The sequence below is a fragment of the Xylocopa sonorina genome, unplaced genomic scaffold (genome assembly GCF_050948175.1).
Source record: "Xylocopa sonorina isolate GNS202 unplaced genomic scaffold, iyXylSono1_principal scaffold0014, whole genome shotgun sequence".
NCBI classification, from domain to species: Eukaryota; Metazoa; Arthropoda; class Insecta; order Hymenoptera; family Apidae; genus Xylocopa; species Xylocopa sonorina.
This window is the reverse complement of record NW_027490090.1, coordinates 2,959,726-2,981,479: the sequence shown is the minus strand read 5'-3', so window position 1 is coordinate 2,981,479 and position 21,754 is coordinate 2,959,726. Positions and strand designations below refer to the sequence as shown.

Below are 21,754 nucleotides of genomic sequence, written 5' to 3'. Positions count from 1 at the left end.
CATCCCAAATTTTCTCGAAACAATTCCAATCGCGATGAATTAAAACGTCGACTGACCAGAAAAAAACCAGTGATCGCGATCTCTGCTCGCAGAAACGAAACTGCAAGCGAATCTAATCGCAGTTTAACTCGCCACGTCGAATTACGCTGACATTATACCTTTTTTGCGGTGAACGCATCGCATAACGCGGCTTTCGAGGCATCTCTGCGACACGCGACCAGATATTACATGAATTATTACCCATAAACCTCGCTTGGGACCAAAACAACACTAATTTTCAGTTTTTAGGACAATTAATCGGACCTAATCTAAAAAAAAGTAGACGAGAAATGAGTGAAACTATTTTTAAACAATTATTTTTGAAGTTAAGATGAAAAAAATGACTGAAACTCTTTCCAAAAACTTATTCTCGAACCTAAACTAAAAAAAATGCTCAAAAAATGACTCCAAAAAGTGTATTCTCGAACCAAAGCTAAAAAAACCCCAGAAAACTGACTTAAACTACTCTAAAAAAATGTCTTTTCTCATCAATCCTTAATTAGTGCCAGAAATTAGTCGATCGATCTCGATAACAAACTGTTCGATCGACAGAGAGCAATACCCTGCTGTCATCAGCTCAATGACTGCCCTAATTCGCGAAAGTGAAAGACAGGGGGCGCAAGGCAGTGTCCTTGGCGCTTGAAAGTGCCAGCAGAGGGTGTCGCAAGTTGTGGCCCGTTCTCGAACTGCACTTTCGCGATCCTGGCTCGATTTTCCGCGGGTCACTTTCGCGGAAGCGATTCTGAGGAATTCCTTCAGGCACGCCTGGCATTCGTCAGCTCCTTCGACTTTCTACACGCGTTTCAGGAAACGTCTGAACGATCTGCACGACCAAACGAGCCGCTAAAACTGGCAGAACCGCATCGACAATGCTCTCTGCATCTCTCGAGACTCGCGACCCAGATAAACGCGTTAATAGACGCTCCAAAAAGTCGATGGGACACTTTGTAAGAGCGTCCAGAGTCGAGTTTAGCTTTAAAGGAGACGTGGAATAACCGGTTGCCACTTGGCCTCGACGTAGACGCTCGTATTGTTCCCTGTCAGGCGTCCAAGCAGCGTAGGCAGCGTTGCAGTGTCGAGCAGCAACGCTGACCAGCGCTTTCGAAGCTCATTCTGCTCTTAATTATGGTCGTTAGCCAGAGAAATGAAGTCTGTACCTTTCCAGCGATCACTGCTTGCACTGAGAGAACGTTCGCAGCTCTGTGGTACTCCAACACCTCGCCTGGCAGCACGTGGCCCACTCCTGGGTCGAACCACACCAGCTCTCCCTGGAAAACAGAGAAGTAATATGTGAGATAAGGCGAAAAACCACGTGAAAACTGTTTTAAACGAGCGGTGGCAGTCTCGAGGATCGTGTGCGCTGCTAACCGTTTCCAAATTCCACGTGGGACAGCTGGAAATCAGCTCAGACCTCGCCGCATTGGCGCACGACGGCTGCACCTTTCGTTTGCCAGTGCAGAAGCCAAAAATGGAGGACGTGGTCAAAGGGGAATTGGAACGGGCGCTGTTCGCGTCGCTGTAAGCTCTGGCATGGCCACTGGCCGACTTCCGTGCGTGGTTCGATCTCTCCTTGATCTGCTTCGACGAGCACTTCCCTGACGAGCCTTCCGTCGAGCACTTTCTCGAACTTTTCACATAACTCGGAAGAGTGGTCGCCATTCTGCCAGCAGCGTCGATCTCCCGCCTCGTCGAGCGAAAGTTCTCCATCGACCTGCCCTGGGACTTCGATCTTGTCGGCTCGTTGGGCCCAACAGTGGACCCAGTCGCCCTCGAGCCTCTCCTGACAACCAGCTCCACCTCTCTGCCCGGATTTGTCTGACTTTCTGACGCAAATTCTCGCTGAATTTCGCCAGAGTCTTCCTCGGGTCTCGACTGGTCCGTTTCTGGGTCCTGCGTGTTCCCAATGATCCTCCTGCGCGACATCGTCCTGCCCTCCAACGCTGCATCCTTCGATTCTGCCCTCTGCGCGGTCTTCAACGCCTTGCGCGACACCTTCGCGTAGATCGCAGGCCTTTGAGGGTTGGTTCTCATCTCGATCAAGGGCAGAGTGGCTGAGCAATAGGGCCCAGGGTCTGGCACAGGGTCTCGCAGATGCCTGCTGGGCCTGAATTCAACGTCCACTGCCCTCTCGCGGACGCGAAGGCTGCCTGGTTTGGCCAAAGACAGAAAAGAACCCCTCAGAGTGGCTGTATTCGAGGGCAACGAGCTCTTTCGTCTGCGAATTCTGCCATAAACAGGCGGCTCCTTCCTCACAGCATCCTTGGCCAGCCTGCTGGCCCAGTCCTCGCTGATCCTCGCCACGTGCACGATCTTTGGCAAGGTCGACGGTCTTGGGACAAGGCCTCGAGTGATGTCCTGCAGCTTGCTGGTGACTGCCAGGAAGTCGCAGACGGACCTGGACTCTCGAGCGTCCTCCTTGCCCCACCTGGGGCCCCTCTGCTTCGTGGTGGAGGGCCTCGCGGTGCCACCTTTCGCCTCTGAACTTTCTAGCCTCTCCTCTTTGCCTCGTCTGCGCGGGACCAGAGCGTCCACGCTGGTCCTTCTGCGCAGTATGTCCTGTCTGGAGACCTTCTTGGCACCCTGGACCACCCTGACGATGTCCCTCTGCGTTTTCCTCACGATCGAGGGCAGTGTTCGCGGTCTCTGCTCTTGGCAGTCAGTTTCTTGGACGCAGCGTCGCAGAATCTCGCGTCTGGACACTGCAACGTCCCGTGGGACCGTGTTGTGGCCTTGCGCAGGGCCAGGCAGCCTCGCAGGGGCCGCTGCTGGGTCCACGCGACCGGAAGCGCGATGCCTCCTGGCGCGTTCCGCCGACCCGCTGGAATTTGGAGCGGAATTCGTATCTGGGTCTGGGCCAGTGGAATTATGCAACGCGCGTCGAGCGGATAACGGTTCAGCGCCGGCGTAGAAAGCCTCTGAGCGCGTGTCTCGTGACGGAAACCGACTCCTCGAGGTCGACGATCGACCAGGCCTCTGCTGGGCCCTCCTCGCGGGCTCCATCGCTGCGCGCGCCGTCAGCGTTCGATTTTAATCGACATCAGGGACTTTCTTCGTGCCTCGCGACGTTACTGCCCGCCATTTTCTTGCCCAACCCTCCCACTTTCCACTTTACAACTGTCCTACAGCAGTCTGTGTGGTCACTGGGACCATTATCTCGCTTCGAATCGAGGGCACGGGTCCGTTGGGCCTCAGAGAAGCTCCAAGGTCGACCCGCGACACTCCATCACCCACGGAATCTCTCTATTGCTCGATTATCTCGAGCCCAATTGGCAGTCTGGGCACGCAGCGGTTCGAAATTCGACGGGAAACGAGTCAGCAGGCCAACGTGGCGGCCATTATTGGGCGCATTGGGTCACTGCTACTCGCGTAGAATGCGTGAACGACCTGGCATTTCCAAAACGCGACCACGTATTTAGTTTACACTGGCTGTGTCACTCCAAGACCCACTAAAAGCAGTACAGTTAGCCGATCACTGTCAGCCATTGACTCACACGCGTCTCACTGATCGTTCTGGCTGTCCTTCGACCAGTTTCGCAACCTGGTTTCACCCACGTCTGAGAAGCACTCGTGGAAACGCGGCTACCACCGGAAATGAGGCGCTACCAGCGCTGTGGACGCTGCTGGCGCGTTTGGGGAGCGCAGAGGGGTGGCAAAAGGGTGCTTCCTGCAGGAGTGCAGCCCAGATCCGATCGCGAGGATGCTCGACGGTGCACTGCTGGCTTCTACTGACTCTCCTCCGCAACAATTGAGGCTCGAGCTCGTCTCAATGGCGTATGCCGCCACTTTTTGCAAATCCAATAGCAGGTTTTCAGTGGAACGCTGCTGCTGCTCGCTTTCCACTGCACTGACGCCAATGGATCGAAGCGCTTTCGGGTGGAACCAAGCGTGCCTCTTCTTCTTATATAAATTACGCGCTAAATACGCGTACGTGCAAGCGTGCAGGGCACACAGCCTGCGAGAACGGGAAGCGAGCTGACTAGACACCGTGGCGAGTTGCAGAAGGTACTGTGGTGGAGGAGGATTGCGAGAGACCTGGTGCTGTGCGACCTGATCGCGATCTGTTGGCGCGATTCTTGTTTTTTTTTGTGTCTGTTTTGTCTTTTTTTCGTTCTTTGGAAGCACATTTTTCTCTTGCAGCAATTATGTGCTTGCTTTTTTGTTCTTTTGGGAGCACTATGGGGGAGGAGGATATGTTCTGATTTGGTTTTCTTGGTCACTGGGTATAGATTGAGGCGTTGCAATTTTTTTATAATATTTGTTAGGGTTTTGATTGATATTTGTTGTAAGTGGAATATTTTTTTCTCGTACCAATTTTGTCTTTGTATTTCTGTTCTCTTGTCAAAGCCCAATGTGGGCAAAATGTAGGAAGAAAGCTGCAAACAAAATCGAAATTTTTTCTACATTAACTAAAAGGTATCTACTACCAACTCTGAAAAAAACAAAACTCTAACATTACCAGAAGAAGAATAAAAAAATAAAAATCAAACCCAAACAACCTTCTCACCAACCCAACATAATACAATAAGAAGAACACCAAAAGTATCCAAAGAAAAACAGTCAAAAAGCTGTGTACCAACAGAAAACCATCCAAAAGAAGAAAAAAACAAAACCCTCAACTCAAAAAATGCAAAACCACCGGAGATTCTTTCTCTTCGACAGCAGGATCCACAACCGACCGAATCGAGCGGAATTTCTGTCAGAATTCGTTCTCACTTTTACCGAAGCCGGTATTACGCGTGTCCAATAAACGAGGCGAGGTGGATAATTGAGGAAGACAGTGCCTTGGAGCGGCGTAACCGACGCTATAGGAAATTGAGTAATGCAAGCGAGCCTCGATAATTAATGCAGCCGCATTTCCTTTTCAGCTCGCTGAATATCGCCATTCTGATGGATCTTTCACCAAAATGGCTTTCTAATTAATGCCACCTTTCGAAACTGGATTTTGAGAAACGCGCGGTTCGCCAGCGCCCAATTGGCGACTCGTTTCGCAGCCTCGCCGTGGCGCCACGTGCGATTCGTCGACTCTTGCGACTGCTGCAAGGCTGTCGAGAAGTCTAATAATTGCTCTGACGCGAGAATCGTTGAACAATGGGCGTCTAATTGAAAGTTATGAGTTGCGCAAGCTGTGGTTACGCGAGAATCGTCAGTTTTATGGTTGGTTATTGGGTTTTTCGCGATTTTTGTGGACCCTTTTGGGGAATGTTTGAAGGCAGTGGTGGAAGAGCTGTGATTGGGTCGAGAAGTCATTCGAAAGTGGCTGGTTTGGCTTCAAAGGCGACGCAATTGCGTGTGCCCAGATCATTGACTCCGACCACGCAACTATTTCTGCTTAGACTCTAGCTTGGACACGTAAACATTGTGCAACCATGCGACGACTATGCTCTTTGCAATTTGTTTCTGCTTTTTCTTATTGTTTCTCAGGCGTTTATTTAATTTTTGCATTGAAATTTTTTCTACATTAACTCAAAGGTGTCTACTACTAACTGTGAAAAGAACAAAATTCTAACATTGTCAGGAAAAGAAGAAAAAAAATATAAAAGCAAACCCAAATTACTTTCGATCTAATAGAGTACAGATTGGAGGTGGCAAAAATATAGGAAGAAAACTGCAAACAAAATTGAAATTTTTTCTATAGCAACTTAAAAGTATCTACTACCATATCTGAAAAGAAGAAAACTCTAACATTACCAGAAGAAGAAGAAAAAAATATAAAGGGCAAACCCAAATTACTTTCTTGCCAACACATATCTCATGTCCTAAATAATTTTTTTAAAATATTCTCGACGATCTCCTGTCCTTAAATAATTTTTTTAAAAATATTCTCGACGTTCTTGTGCCTTAAACAATTTTTTTTTAAATATTCTCGACAACCTCGTGCCTTAAATAATTTTTTTTCCACCCAATCTCAAGCATAAAAATAATTCTCAACACCACATTACATTCTTTAATTCTTCTTCGACTAGATAAAATTTTCTCTGGCAATTTGTATGGTCGAACAAAAAAATTCTGTCAATATTGACTCACCTTTTGCCACTCGGTGTACATCTCTTCAAAGCGTTAATGAACAGTCGAAAATGAACCAGCTGCCCTCATTTTGCACGCACTGTCGAGCTCGTTCGACTCTGTTCGCTGTAAACAAAAAATTTCATGAAGAAATTCAAAGAAAAAAAAAGAAGAGAGATTTTTTTCGCTACTCGCGAAACGCGAGAAATGATTAATCGCGATTAATGAGCAACCAAAGCGCGACGAAATATCTGTTTCAATTATTAACGAGCCGGATTGGAAATTTAATTGGCAAGATTTATGTTCGAGGGAAGAAATCGCTTTAATTTTTCGCCCACTCAACCATATAACGCGTGGGTAATTAAAATCAAGCGGGTATGAAGTGGAATTTAAGTGGGGGGATTTAATTAATACTAAAATTGCCTCGAATTCGTCGATTATTAATTTGTTACTGTCTTTGATGGATTTATAATATTTTTTTGGAGTTGCATAGCTGTTTTATGAATTTGATTTAAAAAAAAAAAAAAATACAATTAATATGATTTAAAAAAAAAGAACAAAAATACAATTAATTTGATTTAAAAAAAAGGAACAAAACTACAATTAACATAAATAAAATTATATGGCAATTACGCATAAATCTACCAAAATAAAAATACCATTTTCAAAAGAAGACAATCGCACTTCATATTCCTGCACTTTGGCTCATAAAATCGATCGATTAAAACAGTAATCGCATAAAAATCAGCTGAGTGCGTGCGCATGCGTGCTCAGAATGCTGAGAAGAGCCGCGTGAACCGGAAGCGCCGTGCATCGCGCTGATTACCATTCGACTTCCGGTAGCAATGACAGCGCGACTGCTACTCTCGCGACGAGATGCGATGAGTCGATCGATCGCGCACGCAGCTCGCGCCTTTCCACTCTGAGACGTGACGCGAGTCTGAAACGATTCGCTGATCGTTCGACAGCGTGTTTTTCAGGCGATTTTTCACGGTGGTCTGGTCATGTCGACCTTCAGCTGTATTCTATCGATCAGAACTGATCGATTCTTTTGGAAACGGTTAGAAACGAGGAGAATGCGCGATTCATTGCTCCTCGTTATTGATTGATTTACTGGGAATCGATGAAATTAATTATTCGCAAATTTAAGTTTGCTTTTCTGTAAATTAAATTTAGTTCTTTGCGAATGAAATTTGCTCTTTTGTAAATTAAATTTTGCCTTTTGCAAGTTAAACTTGCTCTATTGCAAATGAAATTAATTTTTTTTCCAAAATAAGCTTGCTCTTTTATAAATTAAACTTAGCTGTTTGCAAATCAAGCTTGCTCTTCTGTAAATTAAATTTAACTTTCTGTAAATCAAGCTTGCTCTTCTGTACATTAAATTTAGACCTTTGCAAGTTAAACTTGCATTTTTGCAAGCCAAATTAATTTTTTTTTTTTTTTGCTGAAAGAAGCTTGCTCTCCTACAAATTAAAAGTCCTCTGCAAGTGGAATTAATTTTTTTTCTGATGTAGGTCTCTTCTTCTGTAAATTAAATTTATAGAACGAAAGAAGAAGAAATGGTTGAAAAAAAATTATTAAAAATTATTCACGTCATTATTAAGCAATTCTAATTGAAATAACAAAGTTAAACAACATTTTAACAGCAAAGTATCCTCAAAAAAAATTCCTAAGCTGCCAGAAATCTCAAATTTCCCAAATTACTCAGCCAATTTCAGTAAATGCCTCTTTAAAAGTCTCTTGGGTCGTTTCTTGAAGAAAGCAGCGGATAATTAACAAAAAATTATCCTGAAAAAAATTCCCAAGCTCTCAGAAATCTCAAATTTCTCAAATCACTCAGATATTCTCAAAGAAAATTTCTAAGTTCACAAAAATATCAAATTTAAAAAATTAGTCAGACATTTCTAGTAAGTGGACAATATTTTAACAACAAATTATCCTCAAAAAATTCCTAAGCTCACAAAAATCTCAAATTTCTCAAATTAGTCAGAAATTTCCAATAAATTCCTCTTTAAAAGCCTCTTAGGCCGTTTCTTGAAAAAAAGCAGAGGACAATTAACAACAAATTATCTTGAAAAAAATTCCCAAACTCTGAGAAATCTGAAATTTCACAAATTCGTCAGACATCCTCAAAGAAAAATTCCTGAGCTCTCAAAAATGTAAAATTTCTCAAATTAATCAGATATTTTCAGTAAATGCCTCTTTAAAAGCGTCGTGGTTTTCATTTCTTGAAGAAAGCAGAGGATTAACAACAAATTACCTTAAAAAAAATTCCCAAGCTCCCAGAAAACTCAAATTTCAAAAAATTAGAAGAATTTGCTCAGCCAATTTCAGTAAACGGCTCTTTAAAAGCCTCTTAAGTCGTATTTCAGAGGACAATGAACAATCGATAGGCGTCGAAAGGGCAAATTACAGCTGGTCGCCATTGTTCCTTCCGTTTCCTGTTGCTCGAGGTGCCCGCGAGGCTCGAGCCAGCCACACAGGGTGACTAAACCGAATTAGCATAGGATTGCGAAACGCATTCCAACGCGAGTACCGCAGAAGGACGCCAGGAGGGACTTTTGTACTTTTACTCGACGATTTGTTCGCATGATCGAGTGATCGATGCTTTGCCAACGTGTGCGAGCTTGCTTTGTGCTCGCTGATGAATCATTCGTCCTTTACTGTTTCGTTCAGAGAGTTGAGTTGGTTCTGAGAGACTTCGCGAGTTGGAATTTGGGATTTTTAGGCGATGAGGACGATTGGTTTTGGGTTTTTTGAGATTTGGATGGAGTCGATTTGGTTTAAATTGCAATTTTTTTATTATTTTTAGAGTTATTAATAATTTATGATGGGTTTTGGGGTTTTTTTGGCGATTCAGATCGAGTTGGTTTGATTTAATTTGCAATTTTTTAAAATATTTTTAGAGTTATTAACGATGAATTCACTGCTTTCTGGTTTAGTTGGTTCTGTGGGGCCTTCATGAGTTAGAGTTTGGATTTTGAGGTGATGTCATTGTGATGAGGATGATTGGTTTTGGGTTTTTTGGGCATTTCGATTGGAAAATTTTCAATTGAAAAGATTTCTTAATAACAAATTTTCTCCAACAAAATTTAGAACTATTTGAATTTAAAAAATTTGCTAACAATTTTAACCAAATCCAGAAAAATCTTAATGTACTAATTTGTTAATAATTTCAGCAAGATTTGAAAGGAAAAAATAATAATAATAATTTGTCCAGATCAGCTGAATAAAAGAGAAGAATCGAAGAAATGGCAAAACTATAATGTCATCCATTTTGGTCCAACGCAAGGCCACGTTATCTTCCATGTTTATTGTCTTTCACTTAATCGTTAAACAAATATTTTGTGCAAGCATTCGAGAGCAACATCTGTCTCTGATTCGAACGTTAAATGAACTTGTATCTCCTCGAAATTCTCATAATAACAACACTAAATTTTCTTAATTAAAATTATCATTTACAATATTCTTCATATTTTTAATCTTTAAGCTTTTCAGTTTACTCCAAATTATTTTTTTTAATATTATTTATAATATTTTTAAATCTCTAATTTGTGATAAAAATAATTTTTTAGATTGATTATTGTGGTTTATGGTGATGGAAATGGTGCTTTTTTGAATCAGTTAGAGAAGATGGGTATTGGAAATTTGTTTCTTTGGGGATTTAAATTGAAATATTAGAAGTTTTTTCAGAGTTATTGGCAAAACATTTAAATTGAAATTTTTCAAATTTCTTCAGAGTTAGAAACAAAGCATTTAAATTAAAATTTTCCAAATATCTTCAGAATTATTAACAAAGCATTGAAATTAAAATTTTTCAAATTTCTTCAGAGTTAGAAACAAAGCATTTAAATTAAAATTTTCCAAATATCTTCAGAATTATTAACAAAGCATTGAAATTAAAATTTTTCAAATTTCTTCAAAGTTATTAACAAAGCATTAAAAATTGAAATATTTTAAATTTCTTCAGAGTTATTAACAAAGCATTAAAAATTGAAATATTTTAAATTTCTTCAAAGTTATTAACAAAGCATTTAAGTTGTAATCTTCCAAATATCTTCAGAGTTATTAGCAAAGCATTAAAATTAAAATTTTTCAAATATCTTCAAAGTTATTAAAAAACCATTTAAACTAAAATCTTCCAAATATGTTGAAAGTTAAAAAACTGGCAGCAAGAATGTTCCATTTCGAATAATTAATGAATATTTCCATCGTTCACGAATTTCGTTTTGTTCTTTGGTTCGAAATTTATTATCCTCGCGAGTTGCTGACAAAATGGCTGACAAAATGCCACGAAATTACAGCGACAAATCGTTCCAGGCTACGACACGGTGAAATAAGTTTCCGGGGCACGGAATAAATTGTCTTCCACTTCGTTGAAATTGATAATTCGCTGCTGTCGATTCGTTCAACGGTACAAAAGTGATCAGCAAATTTTTTAAATCAAGATATCTCCAAATCCCCTCAAACTAAATAACAAATCATTGAAATTAAAAATTTCTAAATTACTTAAAAATTATTAACAAAGCAATAAAGTCAGTTGAGACTTAGAAATTGTTCAAATAATGTGTTGTTTTCGAATAAAATATGTTCTCGATTCTTAATTACCCCTTTTCTGCCACTTTAAATTAATCATCCCTCGTTGCTTCCATTTCGTAATTGAGAAATTGCTCCTTCTTGCTTTAAATCCGATTTTTAATTAATTTTTTTAACACATCTTGATTAAAATTATGAAATAGAAAAGAAATCAAATTTTTAGAATAATAAATAGAAAAGAAATTGCAAAATCTTCTTCGATTTTTGATGCTGAGGAACTTTGAATAATTCAATTTAAATGCTTTGCTAATAACTTTGAAGAAATTTGGAAAATTTCAATTGTTAATGCTTTATTAATAATTCTGAAGAAATTTAAAATATTTCAATTTAAATGCTTTGCTAATAACTCTGGAGAAATTTAAAATATTTCAATTTAAATGCTTTGTTAATAACTTTGAAGAAATTTGGAAAATTTCAATTTGAATGTTTTGTTAATAACTTTGAAGAAACTTGAAAAATTTTAATTTTGAGTGCTTCGTTAATAACTCTGAAAAAGTTTAAAAAATGTCAACTTAAATGCACAATTAATAACTCAGAAGACACTTCCTGCTTCAGAGTCAAAGCTAAACCCCAACTTCCTTATTGTACAAGTCTGCAAACTAGAAATACTGGTCACTGGAGTGAAAATTAAATTTATAAGACTTGGATACAAAATATGGAGGACATAAAATTGTGAGAAATAAAAATTGAACCAAATGTGGGGACTTTTGCTCTTTTTTTTTTTTTTTGAGAATGAACTGACTTTTATTGAAACTGTGGGACGAAACTGAGTCTAACATCGAGGAGAATCGAGGTCAGACAGAGAAAGCAGCTGCTTGGCTGTAGTTGATACAAGGATCTTATGTAATTCGCGGCTCTGGTTAATCGAAACAAAAGGCACGCGAGTGATCGACCGTCTCAGCTGAGAACCGCCATTTTTTACTCTTTTGCGAACTCTTTCGCATTTATTTTCTCGTTTACAACTTAATATTTGCTAGCAACAATTTTCTTCTGAATATTCTCAACAAAATTTTTGAAAATTTCATAAATATTTGAATAGAAATGTCCAATTTATAAGATGGCGGATTTTTAAGTCCCAAAAGGGTGGATTCAGAGTTAGAATTAATTTTAAATAAATATTTGAACCTTTCTGAATGAGATTTTGAATAATTTGAAGAATATTTATGTAAAAGTTTCTAATTTGGAAAAAATAATGGCAATGTTGTGTCAAGATTTTTGAAAATTTCATAAATATTTGAATACAAGTGTTTTAAATTTACAAGAAGGTGTTGTAAATTGGTTTTTAAGTCCTAAAAGGGTGGATTCAGAGTTATAATTAATTTTCAACAATTATTTGAACCTTTTTGAATGAGATTTTGGATAATTTGGAGAATGTTCAGGTAGAAGTGTTAAATTTGGGAAAAAAATGGAGTTAGATTGGCGAACCTCTCGAGAAAGTATCGCTTGTAACAAAAAGAACGACGATCACCTGACGATTTCCATGAAATTACGATCCCAATTAGATCGATGTTCCGTTGGATGAATTGAAACGATGCTCGTTGGAAATTTGACTCTACCAAACAAGTTCGAAGTTCGAAACACGCGAGAAGAGTTGAAATTCGTGGTGAAAGTGCTTGCTAAAGGCTGATCAATGCGTCTGCGCGTTTGTGGAAGCTTTAAAATCAACCTTTCTGACGAATACTTGCAATTACATAAGAAAAAAATTGTCAAATCCTTCAACTTTGCAAAAAAAAGATTCTCAAATCCCTCAACTTTGCAAAAGAAAATTCTCAAATCCCTCAACTTTGCAAAAAATTGTCAAATCCTTCAACTTTGCAAAAGAAAATTCTCAAATTCTTCAACTTTGCAAAAAAGGATTCTCAAATCATTCAACTTTGCAAAAGAAAATTCTCAAATCCTTCAACTTTGCAAAAAAGGATTCTCAAATCATTCAACTTTGCAAAAGAAAATTCTCAAATCCCTCAACTTTGCAAAAAAGGATTCTCAAATCATTCAACTTTGCAAAAAAAAAATTCTCAAATCCCTCAACTTTGCAAAAGAAAATTATCAAACCCTTCAACTTTGCAAAAAAAAACTCCTATAACTTATAATTCTTCCTTAATTAATTTATTAGAAGTCCACAACATTGATTGTCACATAAATTGAGATGTCCAACTAATACTCGTCATTAAATAAAAAAAAAAAAAAAAAATACTAAAATTCTACGACTGCTAAATGCTTTATAATTAATTTATTAAGAAAGTACGACGTTAATTTCCACATAAACCGAGCTGTCTGGCTAAAACTTGCCATTAAATAAAAAAAAAAAAAAATACTAAAATTCTTCGAAATAAAATACTTAACGAATGACAATACTTAAATAATAAATTTACCAAGAGACTGCTAGGTTTTTAATTAAACGAAGCGCGTGGGGACCATAATGGCGTCCGATAGACAGCTCAGAGTGGAAGTTGAACGACGTCGAGACAGAGAGGAGGGCTTAAAGTGAATTTCTATCGCGTCGAATAGCAGTTCATTAACTGGCTCGATGCTAATATTCCTCCGACGCGTTCGAACGATCGCGTGACATGAATGAATGTTAATAACGGGACGGTATCTTTCTCCAGAGACGGCGAGAGGTCACACGATTCACTGTCCTTGAATACTTTCGCCTAATCGGGCATCTGGATCGAACTGTATCTCGATCTTGTCAGGAGAGCGTCGATTCTGCTCGAAAAACGAGACCAAAAGTTTGGAAAATTGGGAAAAGTGGAGTTTTGGCAATTTTTTGCGAATTTTTTTTACGTTAAGTCCTGTAAAAGCTATGAAAATCCTGAAAATTCACGAAATGATATTGAAAATTCGAAAAGTTCTTCGAATTCTGCTCGAAAAACGAGATTAAAAAATTTTAAAATAGAATTTCGCGAGGTTTTTCCACAATTTTTTAAGTTATGTCCTGTGAAAAGTATGGCTCGTAATAAAGAGAATCCTATTTTGATCATTTCTAACACTAATTTCTGAAAATCCACAAAATAATATTGAAAATTCGAGAAGTTATGAAGACAGTGTTAAAAAAAATCCATAAAATTCACATTTGTTCCTCTGAGCAACAAAAAACCAAAACCCACATACGTGACTAAAGGCATTTAGCCGTTTCTACATCAAATTCTCGCTAAAGCAATATCTCACGACAATCAGAGCTTTTTTAATATCGAAAGAACAATAAAAATGCTTGAAAACAATCATAAAATCCACATTTGTGCCTTTGAACAACAAAAAACTGAATCCCAATACATGTTTCCAAGAGCACAAAGCCATTACTACAACGAATTCCAGTTAATACCACGTCCCACAACAGTCATAGCTTTTTTTTAATATCGAAAGAATAATAAAAATGCCTGAAAAACCCCACAAAATCCACATTTCTGCCTTTCAGCACCAAAAACCTAAATCCCAATACATTTTTCCAAGGGCACAAAGCCATTTCTGCAACGACATCTCCCTAAAACCACGTCTCAAACAATCAAATCCTCCTCAAACGCCAACTCCAAACCACAGATCCTTGAAAACTCTCCGCACAATCTCCAGAACGCTCCTGCCTCCCTCCATGTTGCCACATCCCCCCCAACAGGGCCCTGTTTTAACAGTCCCACCGCGCTCGTGAGAATTCCATCGTGCCCTGCGCCTCAGAACTGGTCCTACTCGATCGATAACGCGGCGCACGTATCGCGTCCATGTTTATTCCAGCGAAAGGATGCGACATTCGCCTCGTCCAATCGCATTCGAGGGCCCACAGCCTCCAGGAGCGCTGCATTGCCTCACAGTGCCACGCTCCACACAAAAAAAACAGCCCTCAAACCGTGTAAATCGCGTCTGAAGTCCCAAAACACGCCTCTACACGCTCGCAAACCGCTCCATACGCTCGCATACGCGAGTACTCACTTTCAGAGGGTCCTTTTGGGTCCACACGCGACTCCAGCGTCAGTTTCTCTCACTGCAACAGCCCTCGAGAGGGCCCACGAGGACCCATTCGACGTCCACTGCGCACCAAACGAAAGCAGACACGGTTTAAACGCAGAATCGCGACGTTTCGAGCCTGTCACTTGGTATTTGGGACCGCAAAAAGGCCCTCGAAGGGCGTCTCTCGATCGTTCCCGGGCGATCGAGCACCGACTGCGTCCTCCTCGCGATTTCTGCGAGCGGTATGCGACTCGACCTCGCCTAAGACCCGTTTAGTTCGACATTCAGACACGTGGCGCCACTGCACGCGGGGCTGTACCGTTACGAGAGTCACAGGTGGCTTCTGGGCCCTCTCTTCGCCTCTCCAACGTCCTCGTCCACGTTCTATGCCACTGTCCCTTCGTTTCTGCCATCGAGAACGCCTGTAATCGTGCGTGGCAGCTGCATACCGTGTCTACCTGGTGGCACGAGTGCAAGAGACGTGCCTCGAGAAAGGGACAACACAAACAGGTCATCTAATCGGCGGCCATTGTACCTGAGACCCGCGGGCCACGACGATTTTCACTTTTCCTGCTGCCACGTGCTCCTCAGGGCGGTTTCAGGCTACCCAATTGGGAAAATTGCCAGTGAAAATGGCCACGAATGGGCATTTTTCTGACATTTTCTACCTTTTTTTTGAAAAGTAGCTGATTTGAGGCACTGGTTTAATGGTTCGTTGGGTTGGGCATTGTTTTGGGGGCTTTTGGGTTTTGGTTTGTGGAGAAGTTTGGTGAGTGGTTTACATTGTTGGTTTAATTTTTGAAATGTTTTTTTAAGGAGTTATTGATATTGCTTTTCTCGATTTGGTTGGTTATTTTTTATGTGAACATCTGTGGCAATTTTACTTTGGTTTGTGAGTAATGTTTTTCAGATTTTTACTCAGACCTTCACAGTTTTGATAATTTTTCAAACGAGGCATTTGTTGAAATTTTCCACTTGCGAAAAAAATATATTAATTACATTTTATTATAATAAATATATTTCACCTTTGTATTTCATTTTTTCTATTATTTAAAAAAAAACAATTTTCATAATATCTGCAAAACTGCATCTAAAATAAAATTAATTTAATAATATTCTTATTAATAATAATAATTTTGATTGAGTCAACAGTCGAAATAGTAGAAATTCTTATTATCTTCAACCCTTAGTTTCATTTTGACTGCTGATAAAGAAGAAAATTTCGTTACTGACTGTGGAAAAGAAAGAAATTCGCAATAAAATGGGAACAAAAACCGCATAAAAAGTTTATAAGTTCTTCAATTTGATCTAAATCTTCATTTAAAATTTTCAAAAAGGATTTGTAATAAAAATCTACAATTTTCAAGCAATTTTTTACACTTTTGTGAAGTTCAAAGCCTCCTCTGGTCTTTTTTTCTTAAACGAAAGCAATTTTTTGCAAGATAAATTATCAATTTGGATCCCAAATGTGTGATACACGTTTTACCACTGAATTATCGTGATCTACATTACCAACACAGCATAAAATGTGATTCCAACAACGATTAGTGGATGGCAACATCGTTCTGATTTGAGATTCTCAACTGTTCTGCGAAATTTGCGAGCATTTGCACTTTTTCTCTGCTTTATCGCGCGATATTCGATTAAATCAACAGAAGATAATTTAACCAGAGTAAATTCGAGGACACTTCCTTGGTGATAAGCCACGTCAAGCAGTTTTATCAGTGACGTGCAAACATTTGCACACGTGGATAAACGATTTGCGATAAAACGACATCGAATTACTCTGAACCACGGTTTCTCTCAATCTCTACTTTCTCGTACATTAATTACCAATTATTGAAAGTTATTTTGCAATTTTTTAAATTATTTTTTAACAGTCTCTATCGCTATACAGCTTCATTGAAAGAGAATTTCTTTCTGAACGAAGAAAAGTATTAATTTGGAAGGCGAGATGGAATCAAATTCGAAATTGATTAGCAAAATTATGAGAGAAATTATATTTTCTAATTGTTCCAATTAATTACTTTTAAGAAGACTCGATTGCTATACAGCTCGATTAGAAATGAATTTCTCTTTGAAGGAAGAAAAAAGATAATTTAGAAGGCAAGGTGGAATTAAATTTTTTTAGAAAATTAAAAGGTAAAGTATTTTTTAATTTTTAAGAAGATCTCTCTCTCTCTTTCTCTCTCTTTCTCTTTCAATCTCTCTCTTGACAAGAAATGAATTTCTCTTTGAAAGAAGAAAAGTAATTCAGCATCGAAGATGGACTTAAATTCTTTATTAAAATTAAAGAAAAAATTATTTTCCAATTGTTCTAATTAATTTTAAGAAGATCTGTCTCTCTTTCTTTCATTCTCACTCTCACTCTCACTCTCTCACTCTCTCTCTCTTTCTCTTTCTCATCTTATTAGAAATTTTTCAATGGTTTAAATCACTTTTAAGACAATATCTGTCTGTCTGTCTGTCTGCCTCTCTCTCTCTCTCTTTCTCTCTCTCTCTCTCTCTCACTCTCACACACTCTCTTACTCTCTTTCTTTCTTTCTCTCACCTTATTAGAAATTTTTCAATTGTTTAAATCACTTTTAAGGCAATATTTGTCTCTCTCCCTCCGTCTGTCTCTCTGTCTGTCTGTCTGTCTCTCTCTCTCTCTCTGTCTGTCTTTCTGCCTGCCTGTCTGTCTCTCTCTCCCACTTTATTAGAAATTGTTCAATTCTTCAAACTACTTTTAAGACAATATCTGTCCCTCTATCTGACTTTTTCTCTGTTTCTCTAAGTTTCTCAGTCTTCTCTCTGTCTCTCTCTCTCTCTCTCTCTGTCTGTCTGTCTGTCTGTCTCTCTCTGACTGTCTGTCTGTCTCTCTCTCACCCTCACACACTCTCTCATTCTCTCTCTCTCACCTTATTAGAAACTTTTCAATGCTTTAAATCACTTTTAAGACAATATCTGTCTCTATCTTTGTCTCTCTCTCTCTCTCTCACTCTCTGTCTGTCTGTCTGTCACTGTCTGCCACTTTATCAGAAATTTTGCAATTATTCAAATTACTTTTAATACAATATCTGTCTTTCTCTTTCTGTCTCTCTGTGTCTGTCTGCCTGTCTGTCTTTCTGTCTCTCTCTCTGTCTCTCTCTCTCTCTCTTTCGATCAGAAATGGATGTTCGTCGACGAATTTCTCGAAGCAAGACGATCCGTTCCGTCGAACGAAAGAATTATTGTAATTCCTCGAGCAACGACCGCGAAAGACGAGGCGAGGCGATACTCCTTCCTTCCAGATCCCACCACCGATTGATATGGATGAGGCGGGCCGAGTTTTGATATACGCTCGATTTCAAATGGAAAATCATGCCCGGATTCGATTCGCACGTGAGCTGAAATAAAGTTCCATCGGTGGTTTAAGCCGCTGTATATTAGCCTGGCCCTACGTATCGATGCCAGTTTGCCAGCGATACGTGTGCAGGAATTTATATCGCGCTTGTTACGCCACCAGCCAACCTGTATTCGATGTGCATCAAATTAATAACCGATCCGTCGCTGGTATTATTTTTATTCCACTGTTCAAAATGGAATGCGAGATTTTGGGGGAAAAGAAACGAAAAAATTTGGTTGCTTTCTGTCGTTTTGCGACTTTAATCTTGAATTTTGGGGTTTTAATGTTAATAGTTGCAATTTTTATTTTGGAATCTTGCAATTTTTATTTTGAATTCTTGCAATTTTTATTTTCATAATAATTTAAATTTTTGCAATTTTAATATTTGAAGGTTGCAGATTTAATTTAGGATCTCCCAATTTCAATTTTGGCTTCTCATAATTTCAATTTTTATTCTACGCGAACTATTATTCCACTACTCGAAATAGAATGCGAGATTTTGAAAAAAAAAGAAATGGAAAAAATTGGTTGAATATCGAAGTTTCAATGTTGATAGTCAGTGCAATCAGCTGTTCATACGTTCACGTTGATCAACTTTAAAAAAACAAGCAATCTGTGGAACCTAATAGCGTTGTCGAAAAATCAAGCGACCTTTCCTCAAGCACAAATCACTGAAAACCCAATTAATCCCAATTCTTCACTGATTTAAACAAAAATCAATCCATCCCTTTAACCCAGTGCAAACCAATAACCAACCAACCATCAGTTCCTGTGTTCGCCTTAATTAATCTTGCGAAAACGAGCAAACTGTGGAACCCAATAGCTTCAAAATGAAATTCTGTATTAATGTAAACAAAAATCTGACCAAAAATCACTTCATCCCTTTAACCCAATGCAAAACAATAACCAACCAACCATGTGTCGACACGTTTGCCTTAATTAATCTTGCGAAAACGAGCAAACTGTGGAACCCAATAGCTTCAAAATGAAATTCTGTATTAATGTAAACAAAAATCTGACCAAAAATCACTTCATCCCTTTAACCCAATGCAAAACAATAACCAACCAACCATGTGTCGACACGTTCGCCTTAATTAATCTTGCGAAAAGGAGGAAATTGTGGAAGCCAATAGCGCAGTCGAAACGAGCAGCACGCTCGACAGCAGAACTCGACGGAAGAACTCCGCACCCTTCGTCGAACTAATTCAAAAGTTCCGCGTGGCGGACGGAAATCTATCCGCGCGAAGAAACGCGCAGCCTGGCAGGGACAATGAATACTCGCAGCTCGAAAAGAAAAGCCTCGCCAGCCGAGAAAAGAGGAAGGGGACGGCAACTTAAATTGGCTCGATAAAAGTTCCGCGGAATAAAGCGGCCACTATATCAGCAACATCCGGCGAACGTTATTACAACTTTGAATAAAGAAAGTTCGACGGACAGCGGATTCTCTTTTCGACGATGAGAACTTTTTTTCCCTTTTTTTTTCTTTTTTTCGACCGTGGGAACTCTGGACGATAAATCAACGACGATAAATTTCCACCAAGACATGTCGAGAGTCGTCTCTTTTAATTTCTAACCCTCAGACTTTTGTGTCTGAGCGTGGAATTAGTTGCAATTTGCGTCAGCTGATAATGAAAATTCCTACTGAGGTGTCGAGAGTCGTCTCTTTTAATTTCCAACCTCGTATTCTTAACCTTCAATTTGTCTATTTTAATTTCTGACCTCAGACTTTTGTATTTAAGCGTGGAAAAAATTTACAATTTGAGTCAGCTGATTCTTCAGTAGACGCTGTGGTCGATAAGGTAGGTGGTAACAACAAAAATTGCCTCCACAAAGCATAAAAAGTCGTCTCTTTCAATTTCTAGCCCTCAATCTTTTATATTTGAGCATAGAATTATTTACAATTCGAGTCAGCTGATTCTTCAGTAGACGCTGTGGTCGATAAGGTAGGTGGTAACAACAAAAATTGCCTCCACAAAGCATAAAAAGTCGTCTCTTTCAATTTCTAGCCCTCAAACTTTCATATCTGAGCATAGAATTATTTACAATTCGAGTCAGCTGATTCTTCAGTAGACGCTATCGTCGATAAGGTAGGTGGTAACAACGAAAATTGCCTCCACAAAGCATAAAAAATCGTCTCTTTTAATGTCTAGCCGTCAAACTTTTATATCTGAGCATAGAATTATTTGCAATTCGAGTCAGCTGACTTTTAAGACGTTCAAAACGCGACGCAGCGGCCATTATGGAGAACCACAGTGGCAACGCGGTTCAGAACGAATCGATTGGGCCTTGGACCACGACGAGACATTGAAAATGGATAGCTTTCACCATCGTGGTTTGCAATTGTTTCGCGAGGATGAGTCGAGCCTCGAGCGTTCGTCACGTGAAATCGTGGGTCCAATCGAGAGGAGAAAAAGGGTCCTATCTGATGCCTCATCGTGGCTTCTGGGCTTAGTCGTTGTCGATACCAAGCCAGACAGGCCTCGATTGTTAGCGTTCCAAGTTTTTTTCACCTGATTCAGTCGTTTTAGTCACGTCTTCGTTGCTTCTCCGCTGGGCAAACAAGTTGACGGTTGTTGGGGTTGGGTTTTTGAGGGGGAAAATCTTTTGTGGGGGTCCATGGAGTGTTCAAATGTTTCTCTGGGTCTTTTGAGAATGTTTGATTTGGTTTTTATTAATTTTGAAAGTTTCAATATTGAGATTTGCAGAGTTTTTTATGAGTGATGTTCAGATTTTGTGAAATTGGGATTATTGGAATTGTTATGGGACCATTATGGCGGATCAGTGGTTGTTAAACTTTGAAAGTTTGAAATTTTAAACCTTTCTTATTTAAATTCTTTAGATTCACGAATTTTTCAAAGCTGAATTTCGAAATTTGAGAACTTTCTCAAGGCAATATTGAAATTTCTTGAAATTGCAAAGCAAAAGCAGAAAAAATGGTAGCTCAGTGATCATTAAATTTTGAAATTAGAGAGCTTTCTCAAAACATCATTGAAATTTCTTAAAATTGCCAAGCAAAAGCAAAAAAGATGGCATAGAATTTGGAATATTTGTAAAGAAAGAGAAGACACGTGGTTAATCGTGTTAATTTCGATGGCACGCGAATGGAGAGGAGGGTGACGTCGCTGGTCCGATACCAGGAACGATGGCAATAATTCTGGTTTAACCGTGTGCCGGAAATAACGATGAAATAACGACGGAAACGACGTCCACGGTAACGCGAGATTAATATCCGCTTAATGCGTTCGTTTAACACTGGCCAGTGGCCATTTTCTTATTCCTACGCGTCTCTCCAACCATCTAACCCCGCTCAATCATAAACTTCTACATTTCTCTTAATTTAATCAGCAAAATTCTAATATTTCTTCTACAAATCTACAAATTTTAAAAATTCTCAAAATAATTATCTGCAAAAACACAGAGATTGTATTAAAATATTGCAACCAAAATTCCGTAGACCCACATCCTCCCTCTCAAAAAAAAAAAAAAAATTTCTCTTAATTTAATCAACAAAATTCTAATATCCTTGTACAAATCTACAAATTTTAAAAATTCTCAAAAATAATCATCAGAAATTGTACTAAAATACTGCTCACAAAATTCTATGGACACACACGTATCCACTCTAAAAAAAAAGGAAAAATTCCCAAATAAACAAATAAATAAAAAGGAACCAAAGTATTTCTTCTTCCTTTTTCCTGTCCACAGAACTCGATGGACAGGGCTGAGAGTTCGCTCATCGCAGCCTCGTCTCCATCAGAGGAGCTGGTTAAAACAAGAAAAGAAGCCAAAAAAGAAGAAAAAAGAAGAACA

At 39.3% G+C, this 21,754-nt stretch overlaps 1 protein-coding gene across 1 annotated transcript in view; it reads right to left on the bottom strand.

Moving 5' to 3' along the window:
• The window catches only part of LOC143431832 (unconventional myosin-XV-like), a 40,387-nt gene extending 37,348 nt beyond the window's left edge, over positions 1-3,039 (bottom strand). The window contains exons 1-2 of the mRNA XM_076908786.1: positions 1,408-3,039; positions 1,197-1,307 (exon numbers count right to left, since the gene is read on the bottom strand). Of these exons, the coding sequence (XP_076764901.1) occupies positions 1,197-1,307; positions 1,408-3,039 (1,743 nt within the window). The remainder of the gene's footprint in view (positions 1-1,196; positions 1,308-1,407) is intronic.
• Between the last annotated feature and the right edge of the window lie 18,715 nt (positions 3,040-21,754).